Genomic DNA, 20,437 nt, shown 5'->3' on the forward strand with positions numbered 1-20,437 from the left:
GGGAGGGGCCACTGGCAAGGGGGCGGCGGGGCGGAGCCGCGCGGAAAGGTGGGGTCGGCCGGGGCGGGGCCCGGGGGAAGGGACCCCGCCTGGCTGTTAGCGAGCCTAGCCCCGCCTGACGACATTAACCCACTGACCGGGGAGCATGGTAAGCACAACCACATCCTCCATCCATCCATCCATTCATTCGCCCATCCGTCCAACACACATTTATTTAGCATCTAATCTGTACTAAGCTCTGGGAAGTCAGCCCGGTCCTACAGACTTGTGGGGGGTGGGGGGCCGGGGGCAAAGGCCGGCAATTAAACCATTATTTTATTTTTTTATTATTTTTTTTTTTTTTAGAGAGAGGATCTTGCTCTGTCGCCCAGGCTGGAGCCCAGTGGCGCGATCATAGCTCACAGCAACCTCGAACTCTTAGGCTCAAGCGATCCTTCTGCCTCAGCCTCCCAAGTAGCTGGGACTAGAGGCTCGAGCAACCACGCCCAGCTAATTTTTTATTTTTTGTAGAAACAGGGTCTCGCTGTGTTGCTATGTAATGAAACCATCACTTTAATTAGATGCGCTGAGTGCCGTGCTGTTCCGAGCGTTGCGGAAGCACCGAAGAGGTTCCTACCCTCGCTAGGCGTCCTGGATCTGTAGGAGCAGAGCTCGGGGAGGGAGGGAGGACACCAGTCATTGCTGACTCTCCCCTATACCCTTAAACCCCTGTTCGCCATCTCATGTAGTTTTGCTCGACGCACATTTATTGGGTACTCAATTTTCAAGGCAAAGAAATGCGCCCTGGGGATACCAATTGAATTAAGACAGGATGGCTGTCTTCCAGGTACTAAATCTGAGAGAGATGGGGACACAGAGTTACCGCATGGAGTGATTAGTGCTGTGGAATGAATGAATGAATATGTAAATGAATTCTACTTTGAGTTCCTCCTCCACCTAAAAAGACATTCAGGAATCTAGAAAAATATTTTTTGGAGGAGGTAATATTTGTTTGAAGGGTAATTGGGACTTTTAAAACTTTTTTCCCCCTCGTTATTACCTGCATTGTTCCAAAAATTAATGTGAGGCCGGGCATATCAATTTTTGGAACAATGGCTCACACCTGTAATCTCAACACTGTGGGAGACCGAGGCAGGAGGACTGCTTGAGCCCAGGAGTTCAAGACCAGCCTGGGTAACATAGCAAGATCCCGTCCCTCTCTCTCTCTCTCTCTCTCTTTTTTTTTTTTTTTTTTTTGTTGAGACAGAATCTTCACTCTGTCGCCAGGCTGGAGTGCAGTGGCACAATCTTGACTCACTGCAACCTCCGCTTCCCGGGTTCAAGCGATTCTCGTCCCTCAGCCTCCCAAGTAGCTGGGATTACAGGCATGAGCTACCAGCGTCCGGCTAATTTTTAAATTTTTAGTAGAGACAGGGTTTCACCATGTTGGCCAGGCTGGTCTCGAACTCTAGACCTCAGGTTATCCGCCCGCCTCGCCTCCCAAAGTGCTGGGATTACAGGCATGCCATCGTTATTTTTTAAAAAAAAGAAAAGAAAAGAAAAAGAAAAACATAAAAACTGATGTGAAGGTATGATTCTGCTAAGTGGCACTGGAAGATAGGCATGGGGAGAAAAGCCTGGCAAACGGGCCCAGAATGAGCCCCAAGGGTGTTCTTCCTCTATTTTCCCATCCCCACTCTCCCGGATGCTTAGCTCCCAGGTGAGGTTGGCTGCATCCCTGAAGGTGGACTGGCTGTGTTGTTCAAGAAAGATGATGGTCAACTGTACTGTGAAGGTCAGGACCTGTAATTCCTCATGCGCTGCTCCGAGATGTGGCCCAGTCTTTCAAGCGTGTAGCTGGTCTAAAGAAGCCTAAGGGATGCACTAACTCCACAGGCTGTGGCCAGAGCAGGCACACTTAGGGTGGGTGTAGAACAGGGATTTGTAGCTGGGACAGGCCCATGAAGCGACTTCGGATGAATGCACAATATTTTGTGTACAGATAAGAACATTTTCCTGGACAGATTTTATCAGATTTTAAAGGTTAAGAAGCCGTGTTGATCCTAGGGCTCCTGGACTCCTTAGACAAGAGAACCCAGGAGAAGTCGGGAAAGAGCTCAAGTGCTTAAGGGAGGGAAAATGTGGCGGGCTTGCAGTCTGTGGTTTCACGGGGACTACAACTCCCAGCCATCCACGCGGTAGAGCCAGAGCTTATTGGCCAGTGGGATGAACCCTCTCCTAATGTGCACATTCAAAAACCAATAGACGGGGCCATCTAGGAGATTGCCTATCCCATCAGAGGACCACTCACCTATCAGAGGACAGATATCACCGCCCACCTATCAGAGGACTGAGGGCCGGTGCTTCCGGTGGCTGACCAGAGCTTCTTATCTGCGGCGGCGTGAGGTTGGGCGGCCACAGGGACAGTGGTGTTTTTGTGAGGCAGTGAGAGCTAAGGTATTTTGTCTCCACTGCTGCCGGGCCTGGCGGGTGTGGGGAGGCCGTAGGGGGTCGGGAGGGAAGTGGACTGGCTCTTGGGGGATGGGGGGCCGGAGGGAGGAGATTCAGGCGAGCAGAGAGGATGAGGAGAATGGGGCGGGCCGCATGTGCGGGGTCGCGGGATGAGGACCGAGCTGGGGGTGGGTGTAAACGAGGGAATATGACTGTGACTAGTGAATAATACTCCTGGGAATATGTCCCAAGGAAGTCATCCAAAGTCAGGAAGTGCTTTAAGCATTAAGACCTCGGTCCCGGCGTTATTTATAGCGGGATAAAGTTGGGTACAGCTAGGAGCAGTCCAGTACATTATGTCACTTCACTGAGTGTATGTGAAGTGGCCTCTAAAACTAATTTGTAAAACTTTTAAATAACATGGGGAAATGCTAATATATAATGTTAAGTGAAAAAACCGTGATACAAAGTTGCACAGTATGACTGAAAAAGTCTGATAGTCAAACTATGCATAGAAGAGTCTAGAGGGATGTAGTAATTTTCTTTGGATGAATGTTTTCTCGTTAACTCTTCTTAATTTTTTCCTGTGTATGATTTTTGTTTTCAAATAAGTGTAAAGGACTTGAAATCATTTTATAGTGGAAATACAATAAACTTGGAAAACAAGTTGGGGGAGGGATATACTTTTGTTTAAACCTGCTGGAAATGCCAGCTCACCTGAATCTCTTGATTCTCATCATGAGTTGTCTTTAAAGAAGATGAAAAACACAATTAAATGGTTATATACTGAGCACCAGCTCGTGGTTTTCTGACCACCTCTCCGGAGACCTGAACTAATACAGTGGTCTTTTCCCTCCTAAAACACCCAGGGTTCTTGATTTCATGTTCTCCAGAAAACTTACACTCGGCCGGGCGCAGTGGCTCAAGCCTGTAATCCCAGCACTTTGGGAGGCCGAGGCGGGCGGATCACGAGGTCAGGAGATCGAGACCATCTTGGCTAACATGGTGAAACCCCATCTCTATTAAAAATACAAAAAATTAGCCGGGCGTGGTGGCAGGCGCCTGTAGTCCCAGCTACTCGGAGGCTGAGGCTGGAGAATGGCATGAACCCGGGAGGCAGAGCTTGCAGTGAGCCGAGATCGCGCCACTGCACTCCAGCCTGGGCGACACAGCCAGACTCCGTCTCAAAAAAAAAGAAAACTTACAATCTGGAGATTGTGAAACAATAGGTACACAATTAGTTTCAGGCAAAATCAGTAGCGTTGGGGAATGCCTGAAGGTCATTTAAACCTTGGTCCTCCTGGCCCTCTGATCTTTAACAGTGAGGTTCTCCACCACCTTGACTTTTAATTATTAACCCTGAGTCAACGATTTCCAGATCCTTACCTCTGACTGCCTAAGGTACATTGGTACCATGTAGACATCTTACATGAAGCACATGTTAATTTCAACTGGTCACATACTACACACGTTCCTCCCCTACTGCCGCCGCCCACTCCTCCCCCAGCAGGGTCTCACTCTGTCACCCAAGCTGGAGTGCAGTGGTGTGATCATAGCTTACTGTAGCCTTGAACTCCTGAGCTCAAATCCTCTCAGCCTCCAGAATAACTAGGACTGCAGGTGTGTGACACTGCACCCAGCTAATTTTTATTTTTATTTTTATTATTTTTTTCTTTTTCTTTTTTATGGAACACTTCACAAATTTGCAAGTCATCCCTGTGCAGGGGCCATGCTACTCTCTGTATCATTTCAATTTTAGTATATGTGCTGCCAAAGTGAGCACCCACCTCATTTTTTAAAATTTTTCTGTAGACTTGGAGTCTCCCTGTGTTGCCTAGGCTGGTCTTAAAATCCTGGCATCAAGTGATACTCCTACCTCAGCCTCCCAAAGTGCTGGGATTACAAGTGTTGGCCACTGTGCTGCACTGCCCTTCCTTTCTCTTTCTTTCTTTCTTTTTTTCTTTTTTTTTTTTTTTGAGATGGAGTCTTGCTCTGTCACCCAGGCTGGAGTGCAGTGGTGCAATCTTGGCTCACTGCAACCTCCGCCTCCTAGGTTCAAGCAATTCTCCTGCTGCAGCCTCCCAAGTAGCTGGAACTACAGGCACGTACCATCACGCCCAGCTAATACTGTATTTTTAGTAGAGACAGGGTTTCACCATGTTGGCAAGGCTGGTCTCAAACTCCTGACCTCAGGTGATCCGCCTGCCTCAGCCTCCGAAAGTGCTGAAATTATAGGCATGAGGCATCGCACCCAGCCTGCCCTGCCTTCCTTGCCTTTGAAACATGCTCTGGTTAATGATTCAGCAGTTTCTCAAGCTAAAAATCTGGGTGTTATCCTTAATTCTTTTTTCTTCCTCACTGCTTATATTCTATCTGATATCACTGTCTGTTCCATCTGCCTTAGAAGCATCACCTGAATAATGACCTTCTTTCTCTACTGCAATAGTTGCAAACTTGCTTCACTTTCACTTTGTGGCATTCAAATTACTTGTCAACTTTCTTCCTTCTCAGGTCCATTCTGCATATTGTCACTCGAATATATGCTGGTTCCCCCAAGATTCCAAATTCCCCAGTATGCCCTTTATGATCAGAGAATAAACTTAGAAAGATATATCAATATCTGATAATATAAGACTTTAAATGCCTTGTTAAGACATTTTGAGGCTTTTTTATATGTACTGTAAATGTGGGGATTCATCAAGGGTGTTTATGCAGAAGAGCAAAATGATCACAGCTGTGCCTTTTTTTTTTTTTTAAAGATAATTCTACCCAACAACACATAGTATGCAGGCGCATTTGGAAAGTAGAGACTGGTATCAAGGGAACCTCTCCTTGTTTTATCCTAATAAAAAGGGAGAAGTCAGAACCTGATCTAACACAGGAGTAGAAAGGAATGGAGCAGAGTTTTGTAATTATTGCGTTTTTGAGAAAAATGTGCCACATTTCTTCTTGTTACTGAAGATGACAATATTAAAATTCATTCTTCTAAAAACCTCAGTAAACTGGCCTGTGCAGTGGCTCACACCTGTAATCCTAGCACTTTGGGAGGCCAAGGCAGGAGGATCACTTGAGGTCAGGAGTTTCAGCCTGGCCAACATGATGAAACCCTGTCTCTACTAAAAATATAAAAATTAGCTGGACGTGGTGTTGGGCGCCTATCCCAGTTCCTTGGGAGGCTGAGGTACAAGAGTCACTTGAACCCAGGAAGTAGAAGTTGCAGTGAGCCTAGATCATGCCACTGCACTACAGCCTGGGTGACGGAGCAAGACTCCATGCCCCTGCCCCCCAAAAAAATAACCTCAGTAAACATTCCCATGTTTGTTTTTCTTTTATTCCCAAATCCTTGTCTTGTGCTACCCTGGCCACACACACCCTCATTGACATTAGACTGAACTTGGTATCCTAAAATATATAAATTGACTTGGATGTAATTGGCCCATTAGGAATTTTCTCTGCCCATGAAAGTGTATCATGCATTATTTATCAATAAAAGTCTTTTAAAAGTATATAAGTAGATATTAGGGGGAAAACATTTATTATCTTTCATAAGACCAGTGGGATAGAGATCACAGTTTTGTTCGTTAGTAATGACAGGACTTTTTTCTCCATTTAGCAAGCTGCTGCAGAACCACTTAATCTGACATTATATATAAAAGCATAATAGACCTTTAAAAAAAAAAAAAAAGTAAAAGATCCTAGGAACAAGGACAAAGCTGGCAAGGAGATATGAGAAATAATTTACAGATAAGCAAATCACCAGGTTGGTAGAGAATACATTTCTTTGGATTTAGAGTCTGAAGACAACTTCTCAAGTTCTGCCTTTGACACTTAGTAAAACAAGGCTGAAAAATGTCATTTAGATTCAGTGACAGGGAAGCACTGGTGGCCTGGTGAGAGATGTTTTGGAGAAGAGATTGGAATGGAATTCATTTTAAATATATTAGAAGAGAATGAGTGGTGAAAAAAATGAGTACTGCCAGTTTACACAGTTCTTTGATAACTAATAAGGTTAAACATCACTTTATATATGTTTGTAGATTGTTGTGGGGTTTTTTGTTTTGTTTTGTTTTGTTTTAAGTAGAGACAGTATCTTGCTGTGTTGTCCAGGCTGGTCTCTCGTCTCAAACTCCAGGGCTCAAGTGATCTTTCTGCCTTGGCCTCCTAAAGTGTTGGGATTACAGGCATGAGCCACTGTGCCTGGCCAATAGTCATTTTGTTTAGTTTTGTTTTGAGTCCCACTCTGTCGCCCAGGCTACAGTGCAGTGGTGCCATCTTGGCTTACTGTAACATCCGCCTCCCGGGTTCAAGCAATTCTCGTGTCTCAGCCTCCCAAGTAGCTGGGATTACAGGAGTGTGCTATTACTCCTGGCTAATTTTTTGTATTTTTAATAGAAACAAGGTTTCGCCATGTTGGCCAGGCTGGTCTCGAACTCCTCACCTCAGGTAATCCACCCGCCTTTGCCTCCCGAAGTGCTGGGATTAAAGACATGAGCTACCTGGCCCAGTAATTTTTTTTTTTTTTTTTGAGGTGGAGTCTCGCTCTGTCGCCCAGGCTGGGGTGCAGTGCCTCCATCTCCACTCACTGCAAGCTCTGCCTCCCCGGTTTATGCCATTCTCCTGCCTCAGCCTCCCAAGTATCTGGGACTACAGGCGCCCGCCACCTCACCTGGCTAGTTTTTTGTATTTTTTAGTAGAGACGGGGTTTCACTGTGTTAGCCAGGATGGTCTTGATCTCCTGACCTCATGATCCTCCCATCTCAGCCTCCCAAAGTGCTGGGATTACAGGCTTGAGCCACTGCGCCTGGCCCAGTAATTTTTTTAATACTAAATTTTTTTTTTTTTTTTTTTTTTTTTGAGACAGAGTTTCACTCTTGTTGCCCAGGCTGGAGTGCCATGGCACGATCTCAGCTCACTGCAACCTCTGCCTCCCGGGTTCAAGTGATTCTCCTGTCTCAGCCTCCCAAGTAGCTTGGCTTACAGGCATGCACCACCATGCCCAGCTAATTTTTTTTTTCTTTTTGAGACAGAGTCTCACTCTGTCACCCAGGTTGGAGTGCAGTGCCTCCATCTCCACCCACTGCAAGCTCCGCCTCCCAGGTTCACACCATTCTCCTGCCTCAGTCTCCCTAGTAGCTGGGACTACAGGTGCCCGCCACCATGCCCGGCTAATTTTTTTATTTTTAGTAGAGATGGGGTTTCACCATCTTAGCCAGGATGGTCTCGATCTCCTGACCTTGTGATCTGCCCGCCTTGGCCTCCCAAAGTTCTAGGATTACAGGCATGAGCCACCGCACCAGGCCAATTTTTTGTATTTATAGTAGAGATGGAGTTTCTCCATGTTGACCAGGCTGGTCTCGAGCTCCAGACCTCGGGTGATCTGCCCGTCTCGGCCTCCCAAAGTGCTGGGACTACAGGCATGAAACACCATGTGCGGCCACCCCATTTTTTGTTTAAAAGAAAAGCCATAACATGTAAAATCCTATATATCTTTGTGTCTTTCTTTAACATTTTCAGAGGCTTCACACCAAATTGTTAATGATGCTTTTATCAAGGCCTTGAAATGGGGGAGAGGAGGGGCTAAAGAGGGGCTAGCACAGAGTAGGAGGGAACAGTTTTTTCATTTTTTTTGGAGATAGAGTTTTGCTCCTGTCACCCAGGCTAAAGTGCAGTGGGGCAATCTTGGCTCACTGCAGCCTCCACCTCCTGGGTTCAAGTAATTCTCCTGCCTCAGCCTCACGAGTTGCTGGGATTACAGGTATGCACCACCACACCCGGCCAGTTTTTGTATTATTATAGAGACAGGGTTACACCATGTTGGCCAGGCTGGTCTCAAACTCCTGACCTCAGGTGATCCACCTGCCTCGGCCTCCCAAAGTGCTGGGATTACAGGAGTGAGCCACCGTGCCCAGCCTAAGTATGTACTTCTCTCTTTTTTTTATTTTCTTTTTTTCTTTTTCTTGAGGTGGAGTTTCTCTGATGTTGCCCAGGCTGGAGTGCAATGGCACGATCTCAGCTCCCTGCAGCCTCTGCCTCCCATGTTCAAACGATTCTCCTGCCTCAGCCTCCTGAGTAGCTGGGAGTACGGGCACGCACCACCACACCTGGCTAATTTTGTATTTTTAGTAGAGACGGGGTTTCTGCATGTTGGTCAGGCTGGTCTCAAACTCCCAACCTCAGGTGATCCTTCTGCCTCGGCTTCCCAAAGTGCTGGGATTATAGGCGTGAGCTGCCACTCCCAGCCCTAAGCATGTACTTCTTTAGTGATTCAGATGCCTGGGGGAAAAACATTCAGGGTGAAAAAATGAAGATAATACTTGCCTAACCTACTTTACATTATTGTAAAGGATTGTTGTAAGATAAAATGCAATAGGGAATGTGAAAATGTTCTGAAAATTATTAAGTGCTGTTGAATATGATAAAGTAGAAACAGTGATTTTTGAGTGTCATTTCAGTGGAGAGATAAAAGCCACTTTGGAAGGATTTGAAATAATTGCTAATAAAGTCAGAGATGTGCATATCAGTTATTCATTGATTTGGCAGTAAAAGGATGAATAGAATTAGATGATGGAGGAGACTTTTCTCAAATTTTTAATTGGAAAGTTTTCTAACTTAAAAGTTGAAAGTACCATAAATACTAACATAGCCTCAATCTAGACTCAACAATTATTAACATTTTACTATATTTGTTTTCTTCCTGTATGTCTATAGAAAATTTGGGTTTTTTGTTTTTTTTTTTTTTTTTTTTTTTTTTTGTCAAACCATTTGAAAGCACATTGTAGGCATCATGACATTTTACCCCAAGTACTTCAACATGTATATTTTAATAAGGACCTTGTCTTGCATAACCACAATATCATGTTCAGACTTAAGAAAATTAATAACTCTACAATATTTTCTGATATCCATTCCATACTCAGATTTCCCCAGTTCTGAAAGTCTTCATTAGGTAGAAGATTTTGTTTCTTCAAGATCCAAAGTATATACATTGCATTCGCCTGTTATACCTCAGTAGTCTCTTAATTTACAATACTCCCCTGTCCTTTTGTCTCTCCACATTATTAACCTGAGAAGGGGCTAAGCCAGTTGTCTTATAAAATGTCCTGCATTCTAGATTTGTCTAGATTTCTTGTGGTGTAACTTTCCTTCTTAATCATTTCAGGTAACCTTTATCAAAAGGATGGAGCTGGGAAAAGGAAAACTACTCAGGACTGGACTGAACGCGTTGCATCAAGCAGTGCACCCGATCCATGGCCTTGCCTGGACTGATGGGAATCAAGTTGTCCTAACTGATTTACAGCTTCACAATGGAGAGGTCAAGTTTGGGGACTCCAAAGTCATTGGGCAATTTGAATGTGTCTGTGGGTTGTCCTGGGCCCCACCTGTTGCAGATGACACACCTGTTCTACTCGCAGTCCAGCATGAGAAGCGTGTCACTGTATGGCAGCTGTGTCCCAGCCCTATGGAGTCAAGCAGATGGCTGACGTCTCAGACTTGTGAGATTAGAGGATCACTACCTATCCTTCCCCAGGGCTGTGTGTGGCACCCAAAATGTGCTATTCTGACTATGTTGACTGCTCAGGGTGTCTCCATTTTCCCTAATGTGCACTCTGACAATTCCCAGGTAAAGGCAGATATCAACACCCAGGGCCGCATTCACTGTGCATGTTGGACCCAGGATGGCCTGAGGCTGGTGGTGGCAGTAGGCAGCAGCCTGCATTCTTATATTTGGGACAGTGCTCAGAAGACTCTTCACAGGTGCTCCTCCTGCCTGGTGTTTGATGTGGACAGCCACGTCTGCTCCATCACGGCAACTGTGGACTCACAGGTTGCTATAGCCACTGAGCTTCCACTGGATAAGATCTGTGGCTTAAATGCATCTGAAACCTTTAATGTCCCACCCAACAGTAAAGACACGACTCCATATGCTTTACCAGTTATTGGTGAAGTACCCTCTATTGATAAAGAGGCAACTGATTCTGAAACAGATTCTGAAGTATCAGTTTCTTCTTCCTATTTAGAACCTCTGGATCTAACTCACATACATTTCAGTCAACATAAGTCTGAGGGTAATTCTCTTATTTGTCTAAGAAAAAAGGACTACTTGACAGGAACTGGCCAAGATTCTTCACATTTGGTCCTTGTGACTTTTAAGAAAGCAGTTACCATGACAAGAAAAGTCACTATTCCAGGCATTCTGGTTCCTGATCTGATAGCATTTAATCTTAAAGCACATGTAGTGGCAGTGGCTTCCAACACTTGTAATATAATTTTGATCTACTCTCTCATTCCATCTTCAGTCCCAAACATCCAGCAAATTCGATTAGAGAACACTGAAAGACCAAAAGGGATATGTTTCTTGACAGACAAACTATTACTAATTTTGGTAGGAAAACAAAAACTCACTGATACAACGTTTCTTCCTTCTTCAAAGTCTGATCAGTATGCGATTAGCTTGATTGTTAGAGAAGTAATGTTGGAAGAAGAACCTTCAATAACATCAAATGAAAGCCATACTAACTACTCTACTTTCAGTGCTCCATTAAATAAAGCAAATAGAAAAAAGTTAATTGAAAGTCTTTCCCCAGATTTTTGCCACCAAAACAAAGGGCTGTTGCTGACAGCTAATACCAGTAGTCAGAATGGAAGGCCTGGAAGAACACTTATTAAAGAAATCCAGAGTCCTCTGTCTAGTATCTGTGATGACTTCATAGCCCTAGATGCTGAGCCTATTACCCAGCCAGCATCGCTGCCCAGACACAGCAGCACACCAGACCACACCAGCACACTGGAGCCTCCTCATTTGCCTCAAAAAAAGAACTTACAAAGTGAAAAGGAAACTTACAAGCTGTCTAAGGAAGTGGAAATTTTATCTAGGAACCTGGTTGAAATGCAGCGGTGTCTTTCTGAACTCACAAACTGTCTGCATAATGGGAGGAAATCCTCTTCAGTGTATCCACTCTCTCAAGATCTTCCTTACGTTCACATCATTTACCAGGTAAATTCTCCTTTGAGGAACTACCACTATACATAAAGCTCCTGCAGCCGGTGAGTACCGCAAGAAACATATTGATGAGGAAGATGGTGCTCTAACTGAACTTCACTAAGCTGGGCATGTTGTTACAGGCAAGTTGGTACACCTTTGCAGGTTGGTTGGTTTTTAGCTTGCCAACCAAATAGGCACACATATCAGTCTACATCATGATTTTACCAGGTGCATGGTGTGGAAAAATAAATGTCTGCAATAATTCTTTATATTTCGAAAAAAAATTAATCATGTTAATTCATTGTGACAACCTTTTCCTTATATAATAGAGATACTCCTCCACTTATAAAAAAGGTTATGTTGCTGGGTGCCATGACTCACCCCTGTAATCCCAGCACTTTGGGAAGCCGAGGTAAGTGGATCGCCTGAGGTCAGGAGTTCGAAACCAGCCTGACCAATGTGGTGAAACCCTGTCTCTAATAAAAATATAAAAAGTAGCCGGGCATGATGATGGAGGCCTGTAATCCCAGCTACTTGGGAGGCTGAGGCAGGAGAATCACTTGAGCCCGGGAGGGAGAGGTTTCAGTGAGCTGAGACTGTGCCACTGCACTCCATCCTGGGCAACAGAGACTCCATCTCAAAAAAAAAAAAAAAAGGAAAAGGTTATGTTCATTTAAAATGTTTTGATGCATTTCTTTATGCATACATATCCAAACATTATACAAATGGGATCATATTATACATGTTTTTATCATGGACACTTTCCTTCTATATAAAGTATGGCCTTGCCCCATCGTCCCCTTAATCTGCTGTAACCAGCAGCTTAACATGATCCTTTCGTGACTTTCTTCATGCTTATATGATCTAACACAGGTCTTTGTGTACATAGATATATAGGTATGTGAGAGTCATTGTTTTTACAAAAATGGGGTGATATGCACTCTTCACTTCTTACTGAGAGTATGCTCTTTATTTAGCCATTCCCTTGTTGATTGACATTCACTTTGTTTTTAGTTTTTAGCTACTCCAAATAATGCTGCAGTAGTACTCTTATATGTATCCATTCGTGTTAGTACCTTTATTTCTGTTGGATTTGTTCCCAGAAGTAGAAATGCAAATTTGAAGAGTATATGTGTTTCTACTTTTAATAGAGTTGCCAGATTGCCTGTCAAAGATTTTTACTTAACAATGCATCATCACACGCCCATCAGCTATGTATAAGGCTGTCCTTTTCCTCATATGTCACCAATCTGATCAGTGATCCCCCTGCTTCAGCCTCTTGAGCAGTTGAGACCACAGGCACATGCCACCACAGTTGGCTAATTTTTTTTTTTTTTTAAGCAGAGGCAGGATCTTGCTATGTTGTCTAGGCTGATCGTGACCTCCTGGGCTCAAGTGATCGTCTTGCCTCAGCCTCCAAAAGTGCTGGGATTACAGGTGTGTGCCACTGCATGTGGCCCCAACCCTACATTTTTTTGAAGAGGATTTTTGCCACATTAACTACATGAAGTTTTCAGTAATAGAGTTTTACTTTTTTTTAATTAAAAAACTTTTTTTTACTTTTTTTTTTTTTAAACTATAGAGACAAGGTCTTGCTATGTTGCCCAGGCTGGTTTGGAAGCCCTGGGCTCAAGCAGTCCTCCTGCCTCAGCCTCCCAAAGCGCTGGGATTATAGGTGTGAGCCACTGCACCCAGCATACTTTTGATTTTTTAAAAAATTATTTTATTTATAAATGTGATGACTGGTTTGGATTTCTTTCCTACTATGACTTTTTAAAGAATTTTTTTTAATTTTTCTTCTTTTTTTTATAGGTAATTCATTTATTTGGTTTAAAAAGCAAAACTGTATTTTAATAAAAACTGTATACTAAGAACTCTTACTCCTACCCCATGTGTCTTCAGCCTGTTCTCCTTTCCTGCTTTAGGTAACCATTTTTATTTTTATTTCTTTATGCGGATACTAGGAGACTTTAGTTATGTATTTTTATTTCCTATATACACCTTTTCATTTTCCATTCAATAGTATGTCCTAGAGAGCTCTTCATATGAGCACATAGAGCTCTTTTTTCATCTTTTTTTCCACAGCTGCATAGTATTTTTTTTCCTAATTACAAAAGTAATATATACTTGTTGAAGAAAAAAATTTAACCATTACAGAAAGTAAAAATTTTCCATAATCCAACCTTTAGAGAAAATCACAGATATAGTTAGATATTAGATGTTAGATGTAAATATTGCCATATTTTTTCTGTATCTAATAAAAAACTTTAAATTTATTTTAAAAATATATTGTTTTAAAATTTTTCTTTAAATAGGCTATGTTACTTGCAAACAATAATACATCTTTCGTATTTAAAACATTTATAAATGTAAAATTTTATATTTTTAAAAACTAAGGTTAAAACAACCATGTTTGGTCAGGCATGGTGGCTTCAACCTGTAACCCCAGAACTTTGGGAGGTCAAGATGGGTAGATCGCTTGAGTCCAGGAGTTCGAGACCCGCCTGGGCAGCATGGCAAAACCCCGTCTCTTCCAAAAAATAAAAAAATTAGCCAGCCATGATGGCACCCACCCATATTCCCAGTTTCTTGGGAGGCTGAGGTGTGAGGATCACCTAAGCTGAGGAGGTTGAGGCTGCAGTGAGCTATAATCATGCCACTGCACTCCAGCCTGGGAAACAGAGCAAGGCTCTGTCTCAAAAAAAAAAAAGAAAAAAAGTTTTCTTGCCCTTTCAATTCCTCAGTTTTTTAGTTTATAGTGATGTAATCCAACTAAGCTGTTGTCAGTAGTTATCTCTGGAGGATAGAATTGTGGGGACTTTACTGTCTGCATTATATTTTTCTGTTATACTTTTATTTTATTTTATTTATTTTTAGATACAGCCTCCCTTTGTCACCCAGGCTGGAGTGCAGTGGCGCGATCTTGGCTCACTGCAACATCCGCCTCCTGGGTTCAAGCGATTCTCGTGCCTCAGCCACCCAGGTAGCTGGGATTACAGGTGTGCACCTCTACGCCCAGCTAATTTTTGTATTTATAGTAGAGACGAGGTTTCACCATGTTGGCCAGGCTGGTCTCAAACTCCTGACCTCAAGCGATCCACTGGCTTTGGCCTCCCAAAGTGCTGGGATTAGGCATGAGCCACCACACCTGGCCCTATTATACTTCTAAAAAATTGATCATATCTTCCTTTTGTAATGAGAAAAGTAAAAGTTAAAAAAACAAAATAATCAAAAGCAAGAAATAGTTTCCCCTGTAATTTCAAAAGTTACATTTCATAAGAGGTGAAATAAACGATTCGTTGTTTTTGACTTTTACAGTTTATTCCTGTGACTTCATTTAAAAATATTAGTGGGGTGCAGCACACCAACATGGCACAGGTATACATATGTAACAAACCTGCACGTTGTGCACATGTACCCTAGAACTTAAAGTATAATAATAATAATTAAAAAAAAAATTAGTGGACATATTCTTGGAATGGTTCATCCTACCACAATGACGTATAATTTATTTTCTTTTTACAAGATGGGGTCTTGCCATGTTGCCCAGGCTGCTCTCCAACACCTGGGCTCAAGCAATCCATATCCTTTGGTCTCCCAAAGTGCTTAACAACAAAATAAATTAGACATATAACTTATACAACTGTCCTTTTTTTTTTTTTTTTTTTTTTTTTTTTTTGAGGGGGAGTCTCGCTCTGTCGCCGGGGCTGGAGTGCAGTGGCCGGATCTCAGCTCACTGCAAGCTCCGCCTCCCGGGTTTACGCCATTCTCCTGCCTCAGCCTCCCGAGTAGCTGGGACTATAGGCGCCCGCCACCTCGCCCGGCTAGTTTTTTTTGTATTTTTAGTAGAGACGGGGTTTCACCGTGTTAGCCAGGATGGTCTTGAACTCCTGACCTCGTGATCCGCCCGTCTCGGCCTCCCAAAGTGCTGGGATTACAGGCTTGAGCCACCGCGCCCGGCCCTTTATTTTTATTTATTTATTTATTTTTTTTTTTTGAGATGGAGTCTGTCTCTGTCACCCAGCCTGGAGTACAGTGGCGCCTTCTCAGCTCACTGCAACCTCTGCCTCCTGGGTTCTGGTGAGTCTCCTACCTCAGCCTCCCGAGTAGCTGGGACTACAAGCGTGTGCCACCACGCCTGGCTAACTTTTTTATTTTTTGTAAAGACATGGTTTTGCCATGTTGCCCTGACTGGTCTTGAACTCCTGGGCCCAAGTCATCTGTCCATCTTACCCTCCCAAACTTTTGGGAGTAGGGGGTGAGCCACTGTGCCCAGCCAGTGTTTAATGACTTTACAAGTTACAAATCATTTATTTTTATTAGTGCTTTTTCTAAGCTGTATGAATTTTGACCACGGTTTGTTTATTTTATGTAAATCCTCTGCTACTCTACCACTTAGGACACTCAGCATTTTTTTCCCTAGTAAACCATGAAGTGTCTAAGCTATATCTGAAACAGCCAAGCAGCTGTTCTCACCGTCAGATTGTGTCTCTCAGGGTGCTGTCCATCCTCCTTTTAGTGTTATTAGTTGCATTCTAGGAGAGCCAGTTCCTAATGATGAAGAACCCTGAGGAAAGAGTAGAACAAAAGGAAAAATAAATTAAGGCTGTTTTGTTTGGATTTTTTTAGTTGTATTAAATAATGCAGCAAAGAGCTCATTAAAACTGAAGTCCAGTTGATTAGTGGTAATAGATAAGTTTTTTTTGAAAAGTATTTACACATTCCTTTTTCAAAAAATGTTAACTCCATTATTTCTGCAATCAGTTTAACAACTTTTATTTTTTATTTGCAGAAACCTTATTATCTAGGTCCTGTTGTTGAAAAAAGAGCGGTGCTTCTCTGTGATGGTAAACTAAGGCTCAGTACAGTTCAGCAGACTTTTGGCCTTTCTCTCATTGAAATGCTGCATGGTAGGTCATGTTCAGAAATTGACCCTACCTAACATCCTTGCCTCCCCCACCATCTATTTTAACTACGCCAGTAATGAAAATGAGGGGTACCAACCATGCAGTAATTCTAGATGGTTAACAAGTAATTTATTACTATTATTATTATTATTATTATTGAGATGGGGTCTTGCTGTGTTGCCCAGGCCACAGTGCCGTGGTGTGATCATAGCTCACTGCAGCCTTGAACTCCTGATCTCAAGCAATCCTCCCATCTGAGACTCCTACCTAGCGAGAACTATAGGTGTTCACCACCATGCCCAGCCAAGTTTTTTTTTATTTTTTACTTTTTTTTGGAGATGTAGTCTTGCTCTGTCACCCAGGCTGGAGTGCAGTGGCGCAGTCTCAGCTCACTGCAACCTCCGCCTCCCTGGTTCAGGCAGTTCTCCTGTCTCAGCCTCCTGAGTAGCTGGGACTACAGGCACACGCCGTCACACCTGGCTAATTTTTTGTATTTTAGTAGAGACGGGGTTTCACCGTGTTGCGCAGGCTGGTTTCTAACTCCTGAGCTAAGGCAATCCGCCCCCCTTGGCCTCCCAAAATGCTGAGATTACAGACATGAGCCACTGCACCCGGCCTCAGCCAAGTTAAAAAAAAATTTTTTTTGTAGATAATGGAATCTCACTCTGTTGCCCAGGCTGGTCTTGAACTCCTGACCTCAAGTAATCCTCCCACTTTGGCCTCCCAAAGTGCTATGATTACAGGCATAAGCCACCACACCCAGCCTTAAGTGTTATTAATTGCCTACTATATACCCAGGCCTAGTATAGGTGCCAAAACATATGGAAAATATACACCCTGTCCTTAGGGAACTTACAGCCCAGCTGGAAAAGTTAAATGTACATATGAAAAAATTAGAAAAGAGTTACAAAGCAGTATATAACAATTGCAAGAAAGTAATAGAAAGCCTCATTTATTTATATTGCACTAAAATGTAATGATCATAGCAGCATTGCAGAATATTTCTTTCTTTTTTTTTTTTTTTTTTGAGACCGAGTCTCGCTCTGTCACCCAGGCTGGAGTGCAGTGGCATGGTCTTGGCTCACTGCAACCTCTGCCTCCTGGTTTCAAGTGGTTCTCCTGCCTCAGTCTCCCGAGTAGCTGGGACTACAGGTGTGTGCCATCACGCCTGGCTAATTTTTTGTATTTTTGTTAGAGACGGGGTTTCACCATGTTAGCCAGGATGGTCTTGATCTCCTGACCTCAAGATCTGCCCACCTTGGCCTCCCAAAGCGGTGGATTATAGGCGTAAGCCACCACACCCACCCTACAGAATATTTCTTTGAAGAATTGTCATTCTAACATGGAGTAAACATGGATGTTCAAAGGATACTCCTAAGTGGCAAGGGACTGAGTCATACCAGATTCATCAGATGTGGTGCATGGTTGTTTTCTTATGCCTCATTCTTGTAACAGTAGCCGCCATATTGAACATCAAGTATCATTTCATTTTTTCCCCTTTTTCCCCTACATGACCCTAAGTAATGCCCAGTCTTCCTAATACCCCATTCTCTGTAACATCTGATAAGGATTGAGTTGAAATTATCAACTACTGTATTCCTTCACTCAGAAAAAAAAAAAATTGTAGTCATATGTTTCTTTTTTTTTCTTTTTGAGACGGAGTCTTGCTCTGTTGCCCAGGCTGGAGTGCAGTGGCCGAATCTCAGCTCACTGCAAGCTCCGCCTCCCAGGTTTACGCCATTCTCCTGCCTCAGCCTCCCGAGTAGCTGGGACTACAGGCGCCCGCCACCTCGCCCGGCTAGTTTTTTTTGTATTTTTTAGTAGAGAGGGGGTTTCACCGTGTTAGCCAGGATGGTCTCCATCTCCTGACCTCATGATCTGCCTGTCTCGGCCTCCCAAAGTGCTGGGATTACAGGCTTGTAGTATATATTATTATTATGATGAAACATATGACTACAGGCTGGGCGCGGTGGCTCAAGCCTGTAATCCCAGCACTTTGGGAGGCCGAGACGGGCGGATCGCGTGGTCAGGAGATCAAGACCATCCTGGCTAACATGGTGAAACCCCGTCTCTACTAAAAAATACAAAAAACTAGCCGGGCGAGGTGGCGGGCGCCTGTGGTCCCAGCTGCTCGGGAGGCTGAGGCAGGAGAATGGCGTAAACCTGGGAGGTGGAGGTTACAGTGAGCTGAGATCCGGCCACTGCACTCCAGCCTGGGCGACAGAGCAGGACTCCGTCTCAAAAAAAAAAAGAATAATATATACTAAATTGCCTATGTATGTATTTTTATTTGCAGATTCCCACTGGATTCTTCTCACTGCTGACAATGAGGGCTTTATCCCGTTAACCTTCACAGCCACACAGGAAATAATCATAAGAGATGGCAGCCTGTCCAGGTCAGATGTCTTCAGAGACTCTTTTTCTCACAGTCCAGATTCTGTTTCTTCTCTTAAAGTCTTTACAGGCCTTGCTGCCCCCAGTTTAGATACCAGTGGCTGTTCTAACCATGTAGATGGCATGGCCTGATATCTGCAGTGTCCTTGCTGTGTAGCTCTTCAGATGAGACCATTACAAACAAGGCCTGCTTGCCACTGTGGACACTCACCAATGAGACTTGCACTGCACTCGGGCGAAGCACTTGCCATGGTTGACTCCCCTGGTTTCCCCCCGTTTCCCCTGGGCTGAGGCTCATTGCTGTGTAGCAGAGCTCAGTCTTTATTCGATGGCTCCGAAAGTGGTGTTTATGTATTCATGACTGTGTGGTTTTGACTAAGGGCAGAATTCCCAGAACAAAACAATATTATGGTGTCATATGGATTGTTTTATGGTTTCTCTGAGGCTTTGTGACCCTTGTCCAAAGCTGCGTTGAAGCTGTCTTAGGAGCACTTCAAAGATACCTCGGCATTGTTATAGGTCTTTTTCTGAGCTTCAAGAGGAGGGTGAGGAGTCTGCTGGGGGGCATGTGCTCTAGCATATTAACCTCAAACCAGCAAGAATTAGCAGAGCTCAAAGGAGGACCAGAAACCCACTGGCTTCTGCTCCCAGGAACAGGAAGTGGCTCTGATGTTGCCTGGACCTCCCAGAATTTAAACCTAACACTCTTGCTTCCTTAACAAATTCTGGCTGACAAAGGTCCAGGTACTCTTCAAAACTGACCCTGGGAAAATTTTGAATGAAATTTCAAGGGAATTTGTCCCCTCTGGGCTCCACTGAGATTGTGCCGGTGCTGCTAGCACACTATCGAGCCCAGGCGAGTCCTACTGCAGGATCTTGTGCTGTGGCCACTCATGAGTGTCCCTGAAATACCTTTTTTTTTTTTTTTAATCCAGTTTTGGGATCATACAAGTTTTCTGTTTTTCTCCCAGTAGTCAGCTCCCTTAGTTAACTTGTCACTTTAATTTGATATTTTTATTTTCTCTCCTTTCAAATCTTAGAGACCAGCAGAGAATCTGGGAGAGAAAGTATTTCAGGATGTTGGAAATTTGACTGAATCTGAGGTAGTTTTAAAAAGTGCCATTTTGTTTCACTTACGGGCTAAAGTATCAGCTTAGTCAGGTAAGAGCCCTGACCCCCTTCAGATGGACACAGTACTTCTCACTGCCTTCAGATGGAATCACAGATTTCAGTCACGGCAGCATGACAAATTGATCAGTGTGTGGCTAGGCATCTGCAGATAAATTGTTTCAGCCGTAGAAGCTCCATTAGCATATACACTTCCTTTTTCCCCCTTCCTTTAAAATCATCTGGAAAGAAACTTATTTTGTGCCCTTGGGGACTCCTGTCTGTCTGTTACAGTTTACCAAGATGGAGCTGGGTTAGGAAAGAAGTGGGGGCCTATTTTGTGGTTCAAGTGCACTAGACAGCTGCTGGGGTAATGGAAGCAGAGGCAATGTCTGTAATCAGCTGTGGGAGAGCGGTAACTGAGAACAGTCTGGGGCCTCCACTTGGAAGTATCTGGGGTGTAATGAAATCACAATTATCTTGAAGCCTAAGAGGGGACTACAGGACTGTTAACTAAGATAATGTAGGCGCCTAAAAGGGTATGTTACAATCACCATTTCTCAGGTCAAAATACTGTGAATAAGTCTTCAATAAAATCACTAATGGTTATTGTGGC

At 43.7% G+C, this 20,437-nt stretch overlaps 1 protein-coding gene and 1 non-coding gene across 4 annotated transcripts; one reads left to right on the forward strand and one right to left on the reverse strand.

The window, feature by feature from the left end:
• Positions 1-2,329: 2,329 nt before the first annotated feature.
• WDCP (WD repeat and coiled coil containing) lies at positions 2,330-20,437 on the forward strand. 3 transcript variants are annotated; one of them, XM_010358485.2, is made up of 4 exons: positions 2,330-2,436; positions 9,590-11,425; positions 16,206-16,323; positions 18,617-20,433. In XM_010358485.2, the coding sequence occupies exons 2-4, from the start codon at positions 9,608-9,610 to the stop codon at positions 18,844-18,846; spliced, it is 2,166 nt and encodes a 721-aa protein (XP_010356787.1). In that variant the 5' UTR covers positions 2,330-2,436; positions 9,590-9,607; the 3' UTR covers positions 18,847-20,433. The 3 variants fall into 3 exon arrangements, with proteins under 3 accessions (XP_010356787.1, XP_010356788.1, XP_030776573.1); XM_010358486.2 differs by lacking the exon at positions 16,206-16,323 and having other exon boundaries at positions 18,617-20,437; XM_030920713.1 differs by lacking the exon at positions 18,617-20,433 and having other exon boundaries at positions 9,590-11,475; positions 16,206-16,291.
• LOC115894392 lies at positions 4,110-4,213 on the reverse strand. Its single transcript, XR_004054521.1, has one exon. It is a non-coding gene; the product is annotated as a U6 spliceosomal RNA (small nuclear RNA).

Source organism: Rhinopithecus roxellana, chromosome 17 (assembly GCF_007565055.1).
Source record: "Rhinopithecus roxellana isolate Shanxi Qingling chromosome 17, ASM756505v1, whole genome shotgun sequence".
Lineage (NCBI taxonomy): Eukaryota > Metazoa > Chordata > Mammalia > Primates > Cercopithecidae > Rhinopithecus > Rhinopithecus roxellana.

Excerpts from the sequence above, each read along its gene's own strand:
- WDCP (XM_010358485.2), top strand. The coding sequence starts at position 9,608 with ATGGAGCTGGGAAAAGGAAAACTACTCAGGACTGGACTGAACGCGTTG. Across the intron at positions 11,426-16,205 it reads ACGTTCACATCATTTACCAG|AAACCTTATTATCTAGGTCC; the intron begins GTAAATTCTCCT and ends TTTTATTTGCAG. Across the intron at positions 16,324-18,616 it reads TCTCATTGAAATGCTGCATG|ATTCCCACTGGATTCTTCTC; the intron begins GTAGGTCATGTT and ends TTTTATTTGCAG.